Here is a 16,996-nt window from a genome sequence, read left to right as displayed (position 1 = left end):
CATGTGAGTTCAACTATATAGTAAAATCTACATAAATTTGGAAACTACAATATTGGGCCATGTGGCGCATCTGTCTCTGTTTGATATTTTAGATTGCTTAATTGGATCCTGGTCTGGACCACTACAGATTGCTGCCTTGGTATTCTACTATCAAGACCTTTATAAAGGACAATATAGTGATCATTGTCACCCATTAACCACTATCTTTGAGTGAGATATAACTATCCTATTAACATTGTGATTATCAAATTGTTTAGGCTAACATCTATTTACTCTGTTCACAACGTATATACTAGTTTTGAGTGAGATACAACTGTCCTATTAACATTGTGATTATCAAATTGTATAGGTTAACATCTATTTACTCTGTCCACAACATATATACTAGTTACTACTGAATCAGTGTATCATCATTTATACTGAAAAGTGCATTTCTATTGGTAACATATAAGCTACCTCATATACTACATATTACCATTTATAGATACTCTCAAGGGCGCCCCCTTTTCTTTTGTTGTTTTATTTGTACATACATTCTATGCATATATATAAATCCCTTTTATGTCCCTTAGAGTTCTACAATAAATGCCTTGAGGTGAAACAGACTGCTACACCAGAAGTGGCAATGAAAGGGTTAAATGGGCAGCATTAACAGCTCAAATGTCAAACAATTCTCCATTGTATCACCTTACAGTAAATGCATTACTTCTAATTTGAACAGTAGGATATTTGATTTGATTTAAAATGAAAAACTAACAGTTTAGATTTACTATATTAAAAATACAGTCCACACAGTAGGAACAGGTACATACATACATATGCATATATACAGCACATATACAGCACATATACAGCACATATACAGCATATATACAGCATATATACAGCACATATACAGCACATATACAGCACATATACAGCATATATACAGCATATATACAGCATATATACAGCACATATACAGCACATATACAGCATATATACAGCATATATACAGCACATATACAGCATATATACAGCACATATACAGCATATATACAGCACATATACAGCATATATACAGCATATATACAGCACATATACAGCATATATACAGCACATATACAGCAGATATACAGCATATATACAGCACATATACAGCACATATACAGCATATATACAGCATATATACAGCACATATACAGCACATATACAGCATATATATAGCATATATAAGCAATAAAGCATTTTGTAGTAAAATGTATGCTTACAAAATAAATATATTGAAATCTCCTACAATTTAAAGAGACATTAACCCAAAAATGTTCTTTCATGATTCAGATAGAAATACAATTTTAAACGACATTCCTATTTACTTCTATTTTCGAATTTGCTTCATTCTTTAGATATCTTTTGTTAAAGAAATAGTCATACACATGGGTGAGCCAATCACATGAGGCCTCTATGTGCAGCAACCAATCAGAAGCTACTGAGCCTATCTAGATATGCTTTTCAGGAAAGAATATCAAGAGAATGAAGCAAATTAAATAATAGAAGTAAATTAGAAAATTGTTTAAAATGGTATTCTCCATCTGAATCATGAAAGAAAAAATTTGGGTTTAATGTCCCTTTGACACAATTTAAGTAACCACACATATACACATACACCCATATATACACACACATATACACATACACACAGACACATAGGCACATACACACACACAAACACACATATACACACACACACACACACACATATACAGATACACACATATACACAGACACACACACATATACAGATACACACATATACACAGACACACACACACACACATACAGATACACACATATACACATACACACATATACACACACAACATACACACACACACACACACACACATACACACCCATATACACATATACACATATACACACACAACATACACACACACACACACATACACACCCATATACACATACACACATATACACACACAACATACACACACACACACATACACACCCATATACACATATACACATATACACACACACATACTAGACATTTTGATAAAAAATATTTATAGCAGAGGATGAACTGAAAAACAAAATCTCAGCTTTTCAACCATTAATTGCAAATCCTTTTGTTTTCTTTGTAGGACCAGGTCGGGAAGATATTTTTTTTGAAATGCAGAACTCCTCGTGTGTATTCACAAATGGGAATTTGGAGTGAAATTGAAGCATATACTGAAATAATTGTGTTTGACTGGAACAAAATTCTTCCTAAATCCCCAAGGTGAGATATCCTGTTTATTTTACATATAGGTCAGAGAGCGCTTCTTATGATCCTGTGTCTATTTTAGTTCTAGAGACAAAAGGAATATACAGTCTTTGTTCAGCAAGGAGAATATTTTTGGTCATTAGTCTAAAGTGTTTCTGCTGGGAGGGGATCCAGTATTTGCTAAATGTTTTGGTTTGGTGTCTCCAAATCTGTGCTAAATGTACGGGGCTGTAATTGTGACATCTGAATACATTAAAACAAGAACTTTATATTTTTATGAAAATTGATGCATTTGCTCGTGTAGTAATGTCACTTAAACACAGACCCTCCAGCTCCATATGGAGTTTGATAAATGGGCCCCAGGCTATCATGGGATGAAGCAAATTTGATAATAGAAGTAAATTGGAAACTTTTTTGTAAAATGAGATGCTCTGTCTGATTCACAAAAGAAAATGTTTTGGGTTTCATATCCCTTTAAGTTGAGTAGATGAGAATAGTAAGACCACCAACCCAAAACTGAATGCTGTACGCTGTCTGTGAGTATTGCACACTCAAGGCCCAATTATCTAAAGCTCTCGGCACTGGTGAGTTTATCAGAGGTCTCGTTAGTACTGCAACAAAGGCAAACATTAGCTAGGCCCCTCAGAATCATATTTTCTATAAAAGGGAAAATAGAATTTTATTTTTTATGCTCTTCTTTGTGTTGCTCCCATTTCAATTTCACTACCTCTGCAAATAATAATCATAAATATTGACAGTTCAATGTACAATCAATATAATGATACAAACTTACAGTATTGGACTGAGGAGACACACAGCTGCTCTTGGTAAAACTGAAGCTCAGTTAAATTTAGCCTAGAGTTCTTGCAACACTTAACTTATAAGCTAATTAGTACTTTTTAAGCATATAAAAGACACCAATACATTTAAAAAATATAAATTATTATTATTATCGGTTATTTGTAGAGCACCAACAGATTCCACAGCGCTATAAACATAGGCGGTATACAAGGTAACGTTTATAAGGATCAGACGGGTAGAGGGCCCTGCCGAGAGTCGCACTGTTGTAGTCAGCTCTAAAGAAGGTGATCTACAAACAGCTGGGCTCTTAGGCTTAAATGCTAAGAATTCCTAACATCTGCTCCCCACCTCTGAGCAATCATTCCGCTATAAATACTTACTCTCTCTTACCTCAGCACTTATTAAAGTCAAAAAATAGAAAGGTCAAAATTGATATGTGCATTGGTACTTTTCAATTTTAAATAGAAGCATTTTTGCTGCTTACGTCCCTTAGCAAAAATGCTTCTAGTAAAAGTTATTACTGTATTTCCCCAGCATATGCACATATCCTGTGAGAGCTATGCACAAGTCTTCAGACACCACACATTCTCAGAAAGTCAGAAGTGGCCTTTATGACACAAAAGACATCACCAGCAGCTCTCTAAACAGACATGGCATTTAAATACTTCACAGCATATGTGCATATGCTGTTGAGAAATGGTAATAACTTTTACTAGAAGCATATTTGCTAATAAAAGTGTATTTGTAACCTCTCTAGCACTATTTCCTGTCATGCAGTAATGCAAACATGTGCACACTACGTATCTAGATATCGCTTCAACAAAGAATAACATGAGAATGGTGCAAATTTGATAATAGATGTAAATTGTAAACATTTTTTAAATTTTATTCTCTAACTGAATAATGAAAGAAGAAAATTGGTTTTCATGTCCCTTTAAACATATAGTTATCCTACCACTCAGAAACTTCAGAGAACTGCTGGTCCACTCCTGAGCAGAAAATGGCTGGCGAATCAGCAATAGTTCTGCTGAGCTGTATGGCTACCACTATCACTGCTGATTGGGTCACTGCCTGAGTGGCACTTTAACTATGTTTTTAACCCAATTGCTGAGTCACTAGTGCTAAAATTATACCCTCTGTATTTTTCACACCATCCTCAATTGCATTTCCTTGACATCACTCCTCAAGCTGTTATGGGCACAACTTAAGTATAAGTCATTTCTATAAAAATGTGTCTCATATGCAAACAAATATTCCAACCAGTAACTGTTTTATTCAATACCTTAGGAGTCTAACTTCTGAAGCTTACAATTAATTTTTGTAGTTCAAAAATAGAAACAAATTTACAGAGTAAAATAAACATTTTGTATAGAACATTTCTTTAAAAACCTTGACATTTAAAGGCAAATTTTCTGTTTAGAAAAGAGTTTACATAATTCCCTTTCATTAAAATGCACAATAATAATTAGGGATGCACATTTATTTCGTTACGAATGCACATTACTAATGAAAACTGGTTATTCATTGCATTATGAGTAAAAAAGCAGCGTTAAGCCTTATAACGCTGCTTTTTTACTACCGCTGCTATTACGAGTCTTGCAGATTTAGGGGCACCACACACTTTTTTGGCCTTACCGCAAATCAACTTACGCAATTTGCGTATAGTCTATTTTCAATGGGACTTCCATAGCGCCGGTATTACAAGCTTGTCCTGGGAGGCCAAAAAGTGTGTGGTACACCCTATCCCATCAAGATTCGTACCACATTTTAAAGTCAGTAGTTATGACTTTAACACTACAAAGCCGTAGAATAAAACTCATAACTAAAGTGCTAAAAAGTACATTAACACCCATAAACTACCTATTAACCCCTAAAACGAGGCCCTCCCGCATTGCAGACACTAAAATAAAATTATTAACCCCTAATCTGCCTCTCCCGACATCGCTGCCACTATAATAAACATATTAACCCCTAAACCGCCGCACTCCCGCCTCGCAAACATTAGTTAAATATTATTAACCCCTAATCTGCCGTCCCTAACATCGCCGCCACCTACCTACATTTATTAACCCCTAATCTGCTGTCCCCCAATGCCGCCGCCACTATATTACATTTATTAACCCCTAAATCTAAGTCTAACCCTAACACCCCCTAACTTAAATATAATTAAAATAAATATAAATAAAACCTACTATCATTAACTAAATAATTCCTATTTTAAACTAAATACTTACCTGTAAAATAAACCCTAAGCTAGCTACAATATAACTAATAGTTACATTGTATCTAGCTTAGGGTTTATTTTTATTTTATAGGCAAGTTTGTATTTATTTTAATTAGGTAGAATAGTTACTAAATAGTTATTAACTATTTACTAACTACCTAGCTAAAATAAATAGAAATTGACCTGTAAAATAAAACCTAACCTGTCTTACACTAACACCTAACCTAACCCTACAATTAAATATTATTTTTATTATTTTTTTTATTATTATTTTGGGTGGGCTTTTTTTATTTTGATAGGGCTCTTAGATTAGGTGTAATTAGTTTAAAGATCTTGTAAAAAAAATATATTTTCTGTAATTTAGTGTTTTTTTTTTTGTAATTTAGCAAATTGTATTTAATTTAGTTAATTGTATTTAATTTAGGGAATTTATTTAATTGTAGGGTTAGGTTAGGTGTTAGTGTAACTTAGGTTAGGTTTTATTTTGCAGGTAAATTTGTATTTATTTTAGCTAGGTAGCTAGTAAATAGTTAATAACTATTTAGTAACTAGTCTACCTAGTTAAAATAAATACAAACTTGCCTGTAAAATAAAAATAAATCCTAAACTACATACAATGTAACTATTAGCTATATTGTAGCTAGCTTAGGGTTTATTTTATAGGTAAGTATTTAGTTTTAAATAGGAATTATTTATTTATTAATAGTAGATTTTATTTAGATTTATTTTAATTATATTTAAGTTAGGGGGTGTTAGGGTTAGGGTTAGACTTGGGTTTAGAGGTTAATAAATATAATATAGGGGCAACAACGGCATTGGGGGCGGCAGATTAGGGGTTAATAAATGTAGGTAGGTGGCGGCGATGTTAGGTGCAACAGATTAGGGGTTAATAATATTTAACTAGTGTTTATGATGCGGGAGTACGGCGGTTTAGGAGTCAATATGTTTATTATAGTGGCGGCGACGTTGAGGCGGCAGATTAGGGGTTAATAAATATAATGTAGGTGTCTGCGATGTTGTGGGCAGCAGATTAGGGGTTAAGAAATATAATGTAGGTGTCTGCGAAGTTGGGGGCAGCAGGTTAGGGGTTCATAAGTATAATGTAGGTGGCGGCGATGTCAAGGGCAGCAGATTAAGGGTTAATAAGTGTAAGATTAGGGGTGTTTAGACTCGGTTCATGCTAGAGTGTTAGGTGTAAACATAAATTTAGTTTCCCCGTAGGAATCAATGGGGCTGCGTTAGTGAGCTTTACGCTGCTTTATTGCAGGTGTTAGAATTTTTCGCAGCCGGCTCTCCCCATTTATGTCTATGGGGAATTGTGCATGAGCACGTACAACCAGCTCACCGCTGACTTAAGCAGCGCTGGTATTGGAGTGCGGTATGGAGCACAAGTTTGCTCTACGCTCACTTCTTGTATTTTAATGCCGGGTTTATAAAAACCTGTAATACTAGCGCTGTAGAAAAGTGAGCGGTGAGAATAACATGCAAGTTAGTACCGCACCCCTCATAACGCAAAACTCTTAATCTATCCGTAATATTTTAACGAATGCACCAGCAAAACTAACTGAAAAAAATACTGATGAAATTTGTCAGTATTCATTTGTTTTCTTTAAATGACTTTTTAGAGGTACAATACTTACTCTAACGCGCTCTGGAGAGCACGCTAACCAGCCGTGGTAATCGGTTAGCACGGGTTAGGGTAAAAAGCTTGTAGCTTTGAAACATTTACATTAGTTTTAACAAAAATTAATGTAAACGTTTAGCTAAAATTCAGTATTCATTTATATTTAAACAAAAAAATACCAAATAGTGCAACCATCGAATATTCGGGGAAGCAAAACTTTAGTCCGAAACAAACTTTTCTTGGTTGAAAATTTCTAGTAAACATTAAATAGTATTTTGCTGGTTTTGTTGCAAAATCTGCATTTATCTACAATACATTTTAAAATTGCTAGTGGTTTTATGCCACTTTCTTAGGGCCAGATAACAAGTGGAGCAAAATTCATAATTATGCACTGTGGCTGAGCTCTGTAGCAACCCACGGGTTGCAGGTTAGATCCCCAGCGAGGTCCACTCAGCCTTTAATCCTTCCGAGATCGATAAAATGAGCAGCGCCTTGAGTCCCTTATGGTTGAGTAGCCGCGCTTTACAAGTACCCAATACATATATACGTGTATATATATATATATATATATACACACACACACACATATATATATATATATATACACACACACACATATATATATATATTTATATATATATATATATATATATACACACACATATATATATATATATATATATATATATATATATATATATATATACAAACATATATATATACACACACACACAGACATTTTACAATGTAAAATAGATTGCGATTGTGGCAGCTCTGTCTATGCTATAAATTCACTGCAGTCTGCTTTTAATTTAGTTAATATCATCAGTGACCTTAGTCTGTTGGCCTACAAAGATCATAAAACCAATATTTTACAGCGGTAATAAATAAAAATGCCAAAGTTACTAATGTGAGTTTTTATCACTGTAACAAAGTGTTTTGTAAGAATTAAATTGATTTCTAAAACAGAAGCTACTTGGTTGGTTAGTTGCTAACTATTACAACATATAAAATATGTCCTTCTAGACTGGGGTTGCATAAACGTAGGCGGATGGATAGCAATGCATTACATCTGTCTGATACTAGCACCCCAGACATCCACAATCACACAAACAAGCACCCACAAGCACCCAATGCACACACAAAGCACCCCAGACATCCACAATCACACAAACAAGCACCCACAGGCACCAGTGCACACACAAAGCACCCCAGACATCCACAACCACACAAACAAGCACTCACAGGCACCCAATGCACACACAAAGCACCCCAGACATCCACAATTACACAAACAAGCACCCACAGGCACCAGCGCACACACAAAGCACCCCAGACATCCACAAAAAACAAGCACTCACAGGCACCCAATGCACACACAAAGTACCCTAGACATCCACAGCCACACAAACAAGCACTGACAGGCACCCAATGCACACACAAAGCACCTCAGGCATCCACAATCACACAAACAAGCACCCACAGGCACTCAATGCACACACAAAGCACCCCAGGCATCCACAATCACTCAAACAAGCACCCACAGGCACCCAATGCACACACAAAGCACCAAAGGCATCCACAATCACTCAAACAAGCACCCACAGGCACCCAATGCACACACAAAGAACCCAAGGCATCCACAATCACACAAACAAGCACCCACAGGCACCCAATGCACACACAAAGCACCCAAGACATCCACAATCACTCAAACAAGCACCCACAGGCACCCAATGCACACACAAAGAACCCAAGGCATCCACAATCACACAAACAAGCACCCACAGGCACCCAATGCACACACAAAGCACCCAAGACATCCACAATCACTCAAACAAGCACCCACAGGCACCCAATGCACACACAAAGCACCCCAGACATCCACAATCACACAAACAAGCACTAAAGGGCACCCAATGCACACACAAAGCACCCCAGGCATCCACAATCACACAAACAATCACCCACATGCACCCAATGCACACACAAAGCACCCCAGGCATCCACAATCACTCAAACAAGCACCCACAGACACCCAATGCACACACAAAGCACCCAAGGCATCCACGATAACACAAACAAGCACCCACAAGCACCCAATGCACACACAAAGAACCCAGGCATCCACAATCACACAAACAAGCACTCACAGGCACCCAATGCACACACAAAGCACCCCAGATATCCAAAATCACTCAAACAAGCACCCACAAAAAGAGAGGGAGAGAGAGAGCGAGAGAGCGAGCAAAAGAGAGGGAGAGAGAGATAGAGCAAAAAAAGGGGAGAGAGAGCAAAAGAAAGGGGGAGAGAGAGCAAAAGAGAGGGGGAAAGAAAGCAAAAGAGAGGGGAGAGTGAGCAAAAGAAAGGAGGGAGAGAGAGCAAAAGAGAAGGGGAGAGAGAGCAAAAGAGAGGGGGAGAGAGAGAGAGCAAAAGAGAGGGGAAGAGAGAGAGCAAAACAGAGGGGGAGAGAGAGGTGGGAGAGAGAGAGAGCAAAAGAGAGGGGGAGAGAACAAAAGAGGGGGGGGAGAGAAATATAGGTGGGAAAGAGAGCAAGAGAGGGGGGAGAAAGAGAGCAAAAGAAAGGAGGGAGAGAGAGAGAGCAAGAGAAGGGAAGAGAGAGCAAGAGAGGGGGAGAGAGAGCAAGAGAGGGGAGAGAGAGAGCGAGAGAGAGAGCAAAAGAGAGGGTGAGAGAGAGTGCAAAAGAGAGGGGGAAGAGAAAGAGCGCAAAAGAGAGGGGAGAGAGAGAGAGAGTGGTGGGACCGCTGTACTGCAAAAAATGGCCCATGTACACAGGCTTTAGGACTAATATTTTATATTCAATCTTCAGAATGCTTTCTTCTATCTCACCTACATATCTTAGCAACCTGTTCCAGTACTGTAAACTTTTTTATTTTTGTATTTATTTTTATTTACATATATTTGTACATTACAAGACAGCAAATAAATATATTGCCATATACACATTATACAAATGTGCTCTTAACAATAATTCCATCATTATGGTTATAATACAAAATAAAAGAAAGTAAACATTCATATTACCATGTACTTATCTTATAAATTTGCTCTGACGCTAGCTGTGTGTATATTTAACAATTTTACCATAAGAATGGTTTCAGAGCCATATCAAGAATTACACATTGAGAAATCATTCAGAATTAGAATACAAATCATACAGAATTAGAATACAAATCATACAGAATTAGAATACAAATCATACAGAATTAGAACACAAATCATACAGAATTAGAACACAAATCATGCATAATTAGAACACAAATCATACAGAATTAGAACACAAATCATACAGAATTAGAATACAAATCATACAGAATTTGAACACAAATCATACAGAATTAGAACACAAATCATACAGAATTAGAACACAAATCATACAGAATTAGAACACAAATCATACAGAATTAGAACACAAATCATACAGAATTAGAACACAAATCCTACAGAATTAGAACACAAATCCTACAGAATTAGAATACAAATCCTACAGAATTAGAACACAAATCATACAGAATTAGAACACAAATCCTACAGAATTAGAATACAAATCATACCGAATTAGGACACAAATCATACAGAATTAGAACACAAATCCTACAGAATTAGAATACAAATCAGACAGAATTAGAACACAAATCATACAGAATTAGAACACAAATCATACAGAATTAGAATACAAATCATACAGAATTAGAACACAAATCATACAGAATTAGAATACAAATCAGACAGAATTAGAACACAAATCATACAGAATTAGAACACAAATCATACAGAATTAGAATACAAATCATACAGAATTAGAACACAAATCATACAGAATTAGAACACAAATCCTACAGAATTAGAATACAAATCCTACAGAATTAGAATACAAATCATACAGAATTAGAATACAAATCAGACAGAATTAGAATACAAATCAGACAGAATTAGAACACAAATCATACAGAATTAGAACACAAATCATACAGAATTAGAACACAAATCATACAGAATTAGAACACAAATCATACAGAATTAGAATACAAATCATACAGAATTAGAATACAAATCATACAGAATTAGAATACAAATCATACAGAATTAGAATACAAATCATACAGAATTAGAATACAAATCATACAGAATTAGAATACAAATCATACAGAATTAGAATACAAATCATACAGAATTAGAACACAAATCATACAGAATTAGAACACAAATCATACAGAATTAGAACACAAATCATGCAGAATTAGAATACAAATCATACAGAATTAGAACACAAATCATACAGAATTAGAACACAAATCATACAGAACTAGAATACAAATCATACAGAATTAGAATACAAATCATACAGAATTAGAATACAAATCATACAGAATTAGAATACAAATCATACAGAATTAGAATACAAATCATACAGAATTAGAACACAAATCATACAGAATTAGAACACAAATCATACAGAATTAGAACACAAATCATGCAGAATTAGAATACAAATCATACAGAATTAGAACACAAATCATACAGAATTAGAACACAAATCATACAGAACTAGAATACAAATCATACAGAATTAGAACACAAATCAACAAGTCTATCTTTATCTTGTAGCTTACATAATACATTACAACAGACAAAACGAAAAAAGGAGAGGAGAGAAAAAACAACAAAAAAACATATCTCGCCCCCCTTCCAGGTATTTTTACGTAAATCTAAGATCTTTAATCTCTGACCATTCTGCTGGGAGTTTACCACTTTGTACCCAGGCCTCAAAAAAATGTGTTCTTCTAAGAGTTGCTATAAATTGTAGCTGTATCGCTAGAGGGGAAGTTTTATTTGGGCCAAACCATTTGTAACGATCATTTTCCATTTTTCTCTCTGAGCTATTATCCTCATGGTACTGTTCTAAAATTATTAGATTAGCAATTGCTGTTTTAAACATTGGGAAAGTTGGGCAAATTTAGCTTTCCAGTTTTAAAGGATAAGGTTCCAGCCGATTAAAATTATTATATTAATTAATTTGTATTGCTTATTTCTTTTTAGAGTGCACAAAAAAATATTCTGGCTGTTAATATTGAAATCTTGCTCCAGAATTTTAGATAGCCAGTAGTTTACCTTATTCCAAAATTGCCTAATTTTTGGACACCACCAAAAGCAGTGTAGTATATCTGCTACTAGACTGTTACACCTCACACATTTATGTATATTCTTTGAAAACCATATACTTAACTGGAGAGGTGTTATGTATACCCTATTTATTAGCCTACAATGTGACTTTCTCCAAGAAACTATAAAAGATGCCTTTTTTGCCAGTCTAAGACTTTCCCTAATCTGTTCAATCGTAATGGATGGAAAATCTTTCTTCCACCTAGAAAGTAATCTGCTCAAATGTGATTGGTCAGAGGAATTTATCAAAAGATTATAAAGAAAATAAATAATAGAGTATCTTCCTTGATTATAAACATTTATAGCTGAGTCAAACTGCAATTAAAATTATTTTTCCTACTGAGATTTTAAAATAGTGTCTTAATTGTAAATAGGCCTAGAAATTTTGTTTATGCAGAGAAAATTATATACAAAGAGCTTCAAAAGATTTTACAGAGTCTGAAAGTTCATCTTCAATTTGCCACACGTTTTTAAGACCTTTACTCTGCCATTCCTTAAAGATGATAGATGAGATCCCAGAAGGAAATTCTGGGTTCCCAGTGAATGGCAGAAATTTAGATATATTATAGTTAACCTATAATTCCTTACAGTATTTGTGCCAGGCTAGGATAGGATATAGAAATACAGCTATATTTATTAGACGATTGGGGATCTCATCCTTTGGAGAATGTATGAGTGTCTTTAAGGAAATAGGTGTTACTATCTCTGTTTCCAACTGTAGATTGGTTGCTTATTCTTTTTCTGTTATCCAGTCTAGAATAAATTTGGCTAGTGCTAAAAGGTTATAGAATCTTAGACTTGAGAAGGCTAATCCACCTGCTTCATAATGCAGACTTAATTTATGGGTAGAAATGAGAATATTCTTCTGTCTCCATATAAATTTCGCAGAGACCCTGTTAAAAAAGGTAATATCTTACGCTCGAATTATAACAGGCAAATTTTGGAGAAGGTACAATAATTGTGGGAAAAATAGTTTTAATCATGGCTATTCTAGCTGAGAGCGAGATAGATAATGAAATCCTATTTTCCAAATATTTATTATATTTATCAAAAAAAGGGGTAAAGTTTAGATTATACCATTTAGTGGGGTCTCTATTGATCTTAATACCCGGGTAATTAACCGTCTCAACTGTTTTGAAGGGACATATAAACCCTGGCCTATTGTGTTTTATAATCCACAAAATGTCTTGCTTGTTGGGTTTAATTTTATATCCTGGAAAGGAACTGAATTGATTTGCAAGATCTAGAAAGTGCTATGTCGAGTTTTCAGTAAAGCTTAAGAATATAATAAATCATCCGCAAAAAAGTAAGAACTGATTTATCGAAATTCCTGCTAGCTCTTGCCGCAGTATAATTGCGAAAGGCTCTAATGAAAGATTAAAAAGAAGGGGTGACAGTGGAAACCCCTGTCTCGTACCTTTCTCGAGTATAATATCATTTGTAAGCTCATAATTAATTAAAAAGTTACCGGTAAGGTTATGATATAGAGGGCTATTTATCAAATGTCTGTCGGACCTGATCCAAAAGTGCAGATCAGGTCCGACAGACATTGCTGAATGCAGAGAGCAATACGCTCTCCGTATTCAGCATTGCGCCAGCAGCTCTTGTGAGCTGTTGGTGCAACGCCACCCCCTGCAGACTCGCGGCCAATCGGCAGCCAGCAGGGGGTGTCAATCAACCCGATCGTACTCGATCGGGTTGAATTGTGGCGATCTCTGTTCGCCTCATCAGAGCAGGCGGACAGGGTTATGAAGCAGCGGTCTTTAGACCGCTGCTTCATAACTGCTGTTTCTGGCGAGTCTGAAGGCTCACCAGAAACACGGGCCGACAAGCTCCATTTTCTACATAATAAAGATGATACAGTTTAACTAGACTAGGTGCAATATGTTCTTTCAAGATCTTATACATCTCTGTCGGCAACTAGGCAGGGCCCCGTGCTTTATTTGTTTTGCTTACTTTAATCTGGGTTATTACTTCTTCTAGTGAAATAGACAGATTTAGCTTCTCTAAGTCTTGTTGTTATATTTTAGGAACCGTACATTTATTCCAGAAAACTTATTTATTTTGTAGGTTTACATTGTCCCTGGCGTATCCCCTTGTAATGTTAAAAAAAATAGTCCTAATCTCCCTTGGATCAACAATATCCTTGCCATCTTTTTAAAAAATTTTAATAATATTATTACTTTGTCCATTTTTAATTAGACTTAAGAGATATTTGGCTGACTTTCCATAATTACCTCTAAATTTGGATTTTTGTTTTAAATCCTCTTGTATAGATCTTTGTTTAAGAAAAAAAGATCTCTTTCTTGTTTTTTCTTACAGTTATTGTCCCATAGGTGTTTTAAGAGAGTAGAGATTTTTTTAAATTTATTTTTCCTTCTGCAGAAGTATGCCAATATCTTGCCCCTAATAAATGCTTTAAATGCTTCCCAGAAAACCTCAGTTTTAACTACAAATTTCCTATTATTATGCAAGAATTAATTCCACCTGGCTATCAACCAGTTAGTAAAATGTAGATTGTTAGCTAGGTAGGTGGGGAAGAATAGCCTAGAAAACCTCAGCCCAGTATGTGGACCTGATTTTATTTGAAGTGAGATAACCGCATGATCAGAGATAGAAATATATTTTATATCTGCTTTACACAAGGAAGAGATCTATTCGAGAAAAGGTGCCAAATGATTTAGATTCACAAGAAAAGGCTCTTAGATCAGGATTCTGAAATCAACAGGTAACTCAACAGCGTTTAGATCTGCTGCAAAGTGAGCAAAAATCCTTCCTACCCTACTATCAGATTTTATATTGGGACAGTGGAGTCTATCTAATCGTGGTTTGGGGGCCATATTGAAATTTCCTGCAATTATTTATTTTTTTCCACTTTGATTTATTAATTTAATTTTCACTTTATCCCGAAAAGATTTATCAGGTTTGTTTGGACCATAAACGTTACATCTTGTATCATTACTTCTAGAATTAAAAACCTTCCCTGCGGATCTATATCTTGTGTTAAAATATTATATTTCAAATTTTTATGAAATAGAATCACCACACCCCTTTTCCTCCCACAGAATGGAGTATACACCATATTTCCAACCCATTTAGGTTTCAATTGTATAGCCTCAGTTGGTTTTAAATGGGTTTCTTGTAGGATAGCAACATGTGGATTAAACGTGCCAAGATGTTTCAATATCAATTTTCTTTTAGAAGGAGAGGTTATTCCACCTACATTCCAAAGATAAGATGTTTAACTTAGCCATTATCCTTAAGTAAAAAAATCTATCAGTGGAGTTCTTATATTCATGTAAAATAAAAATAAGGAAAGGGGGGGGGGGGAAGGAAAAACAAAGTTTAAACAGAAATATGGCCTGAGAGTCATCAGAATATATTTTAAATATTTCTTTACAAAGCCCATATAATTACTACTTGTTTATCTTTAGTTCCTTACATAGGGATTGTGCTGCAAAACTTTAATTAATCACTTTCATAGGGTCATTTACTTTTATTACACTAGTCATGATTTATTAGCATTGATTAATTTTGTACAGAATGAAGCCATGGCTCTCCTTTTGGCCGCTGTCTCTGCAGCGAAGTCTTGGAATAATAACAATTTACGGTAGCTTCACAAGATATTTACCTTATCCTGAAAATGAAGATACTTAATTATCACTGTTCTGTCTCTAATAGGCCCTATTCTGTGGGCTCTTTCTACTATCATAGGCAAGGGTTTTAATAAACCCACGATCTGTGGCAGCTGGGCAGCAGCAAAGGACAGAAGATTGCGATATTCCATGGTCTCAGGTAGACGGACCACTTTAACATTTTTGCATCTGGATCTGTCTTCGAGATCCTCTATCCTTGCCTACAGTGCAGCTATGTTTCCTTCATGAGAGCCAACAACCGCATCCACATTGTTTATTTGGTCTTCTATGTTGGATATCCTAAATTCAGCCTCATCTAATCTACTTGCAAACTGTCTCACCTCTAGGGTAAGATTGAAAAGTTCTGCTTTAATCCCTTCAGACTGTGGGATAAATAACTCAGAAATTTGCTTCAGCAAATGTTTATTCTCCAGAGACTTTGGTTGTGTTTCTTCATTCGTGACTAGACTAGTGTCAGAGTTTTAGACATTTTTTTGTCTTTAGACTTTGGGGGCATAGCTGGTGATTTATTATTTAATTGTGTCATATATTTATCTATTCAAGATGAAATATTAATAATAACTATTAATGTGATAGTGTACAATAACTGTATTATTAAAGTGAAAAAAAAAGATGAAGCGAAGACTGTAAACTTAATAGACTGGCCCATTTCATGGAAGCAGAAGGGGACTGATACATCCTTTAACTTTAGGATTTGTATTGCAGACTCATGTTGGGCTAAGTACGCTTTAACTTTAGGCTGATCTCTCTAGTACTAGATTGGAACAGACTCCACATACACCAGAGTGCTATTGTTTCATTTTACATCTAACACATTTGTTTTTCTGATTTAATCTGATGACAACTGTGTATCTTTTCTACAAATACTGAGACTGGATCATGGAAATATCTGTGTTTTGCACAACCCATTTGCCTACTTCTAAATATTTCACTGTGACTATCTGGGATCGGGAGGCTGGTGGCTTAGACAGGGAGATCAAGAGACAGGGTCTCATCAGTTTGGGGGTGGAGCTAGATGGGGAGTTGAGAAAATCTGAAGCATGGCTAGGCAGTCCTTAAAAACCTGGGGAGCTGTTTAAGAGAAACAGTCAGGGTCCCAAACCACAAACGCCCTGAAAAATGCAGGACAATTGGAATCTCTGCATTTGTTAACCAATAACAACAAGTTCACTTCTAGTTTGCACACGAGAATTCAAATGAATAAACTCTCAAATGTACTTCTATTATCTATTTAGCTTCAT

The 16,996-nt window shown here is 35.4% G+C and overlaps 1 protein-coding gene across 1 annotated transcript in view; it reads left to right on the top strand.

The window, feature by feature from the left end:
• The first annotated feature begins 1,238 nt into the window (after window positions 1–1,238).
• Window positions 1,239–16,996, top strand: part of TAFA4 (TAFA chemokine like family member 4) — a 323,123-nt gene continuing 307,365 nt past the window's right edge. Inside the window, exons 1-2 of the mRNA XM_053689353.1 lie at window positions 1,239–1,244; window positions 2,145–2,281. Of these exons, the coding sequence (XP_053545328.1) occupies window positions 1,239–1,244; window positions 2,145–2,281 (143 nt within the window). The remainder of the gene's footprint in view (window positions 1,245–2,144; window positions 2,282–16,996) is intronic.

The sequence above is a fragment of the Bombina bombina genome, chromosome 7, assembly GCF_027579735.1.
Source record: "Bombina bombina isolate aBomBom1 chromosome 7, aBomBom1.pri, whole genome shotgun sequence".
Taxonomy (NCBI): Eukaryota; Metazoa; Chordata; class Amphibia; order Anura; family Bombinatoridae; genus Bombina; species Bombina bombina.
The sequence above is the reverse complement of the archived record's forward strand: the minus strand, read 5'-3'. Positions and strand labels throughout refer to the sequence as shown.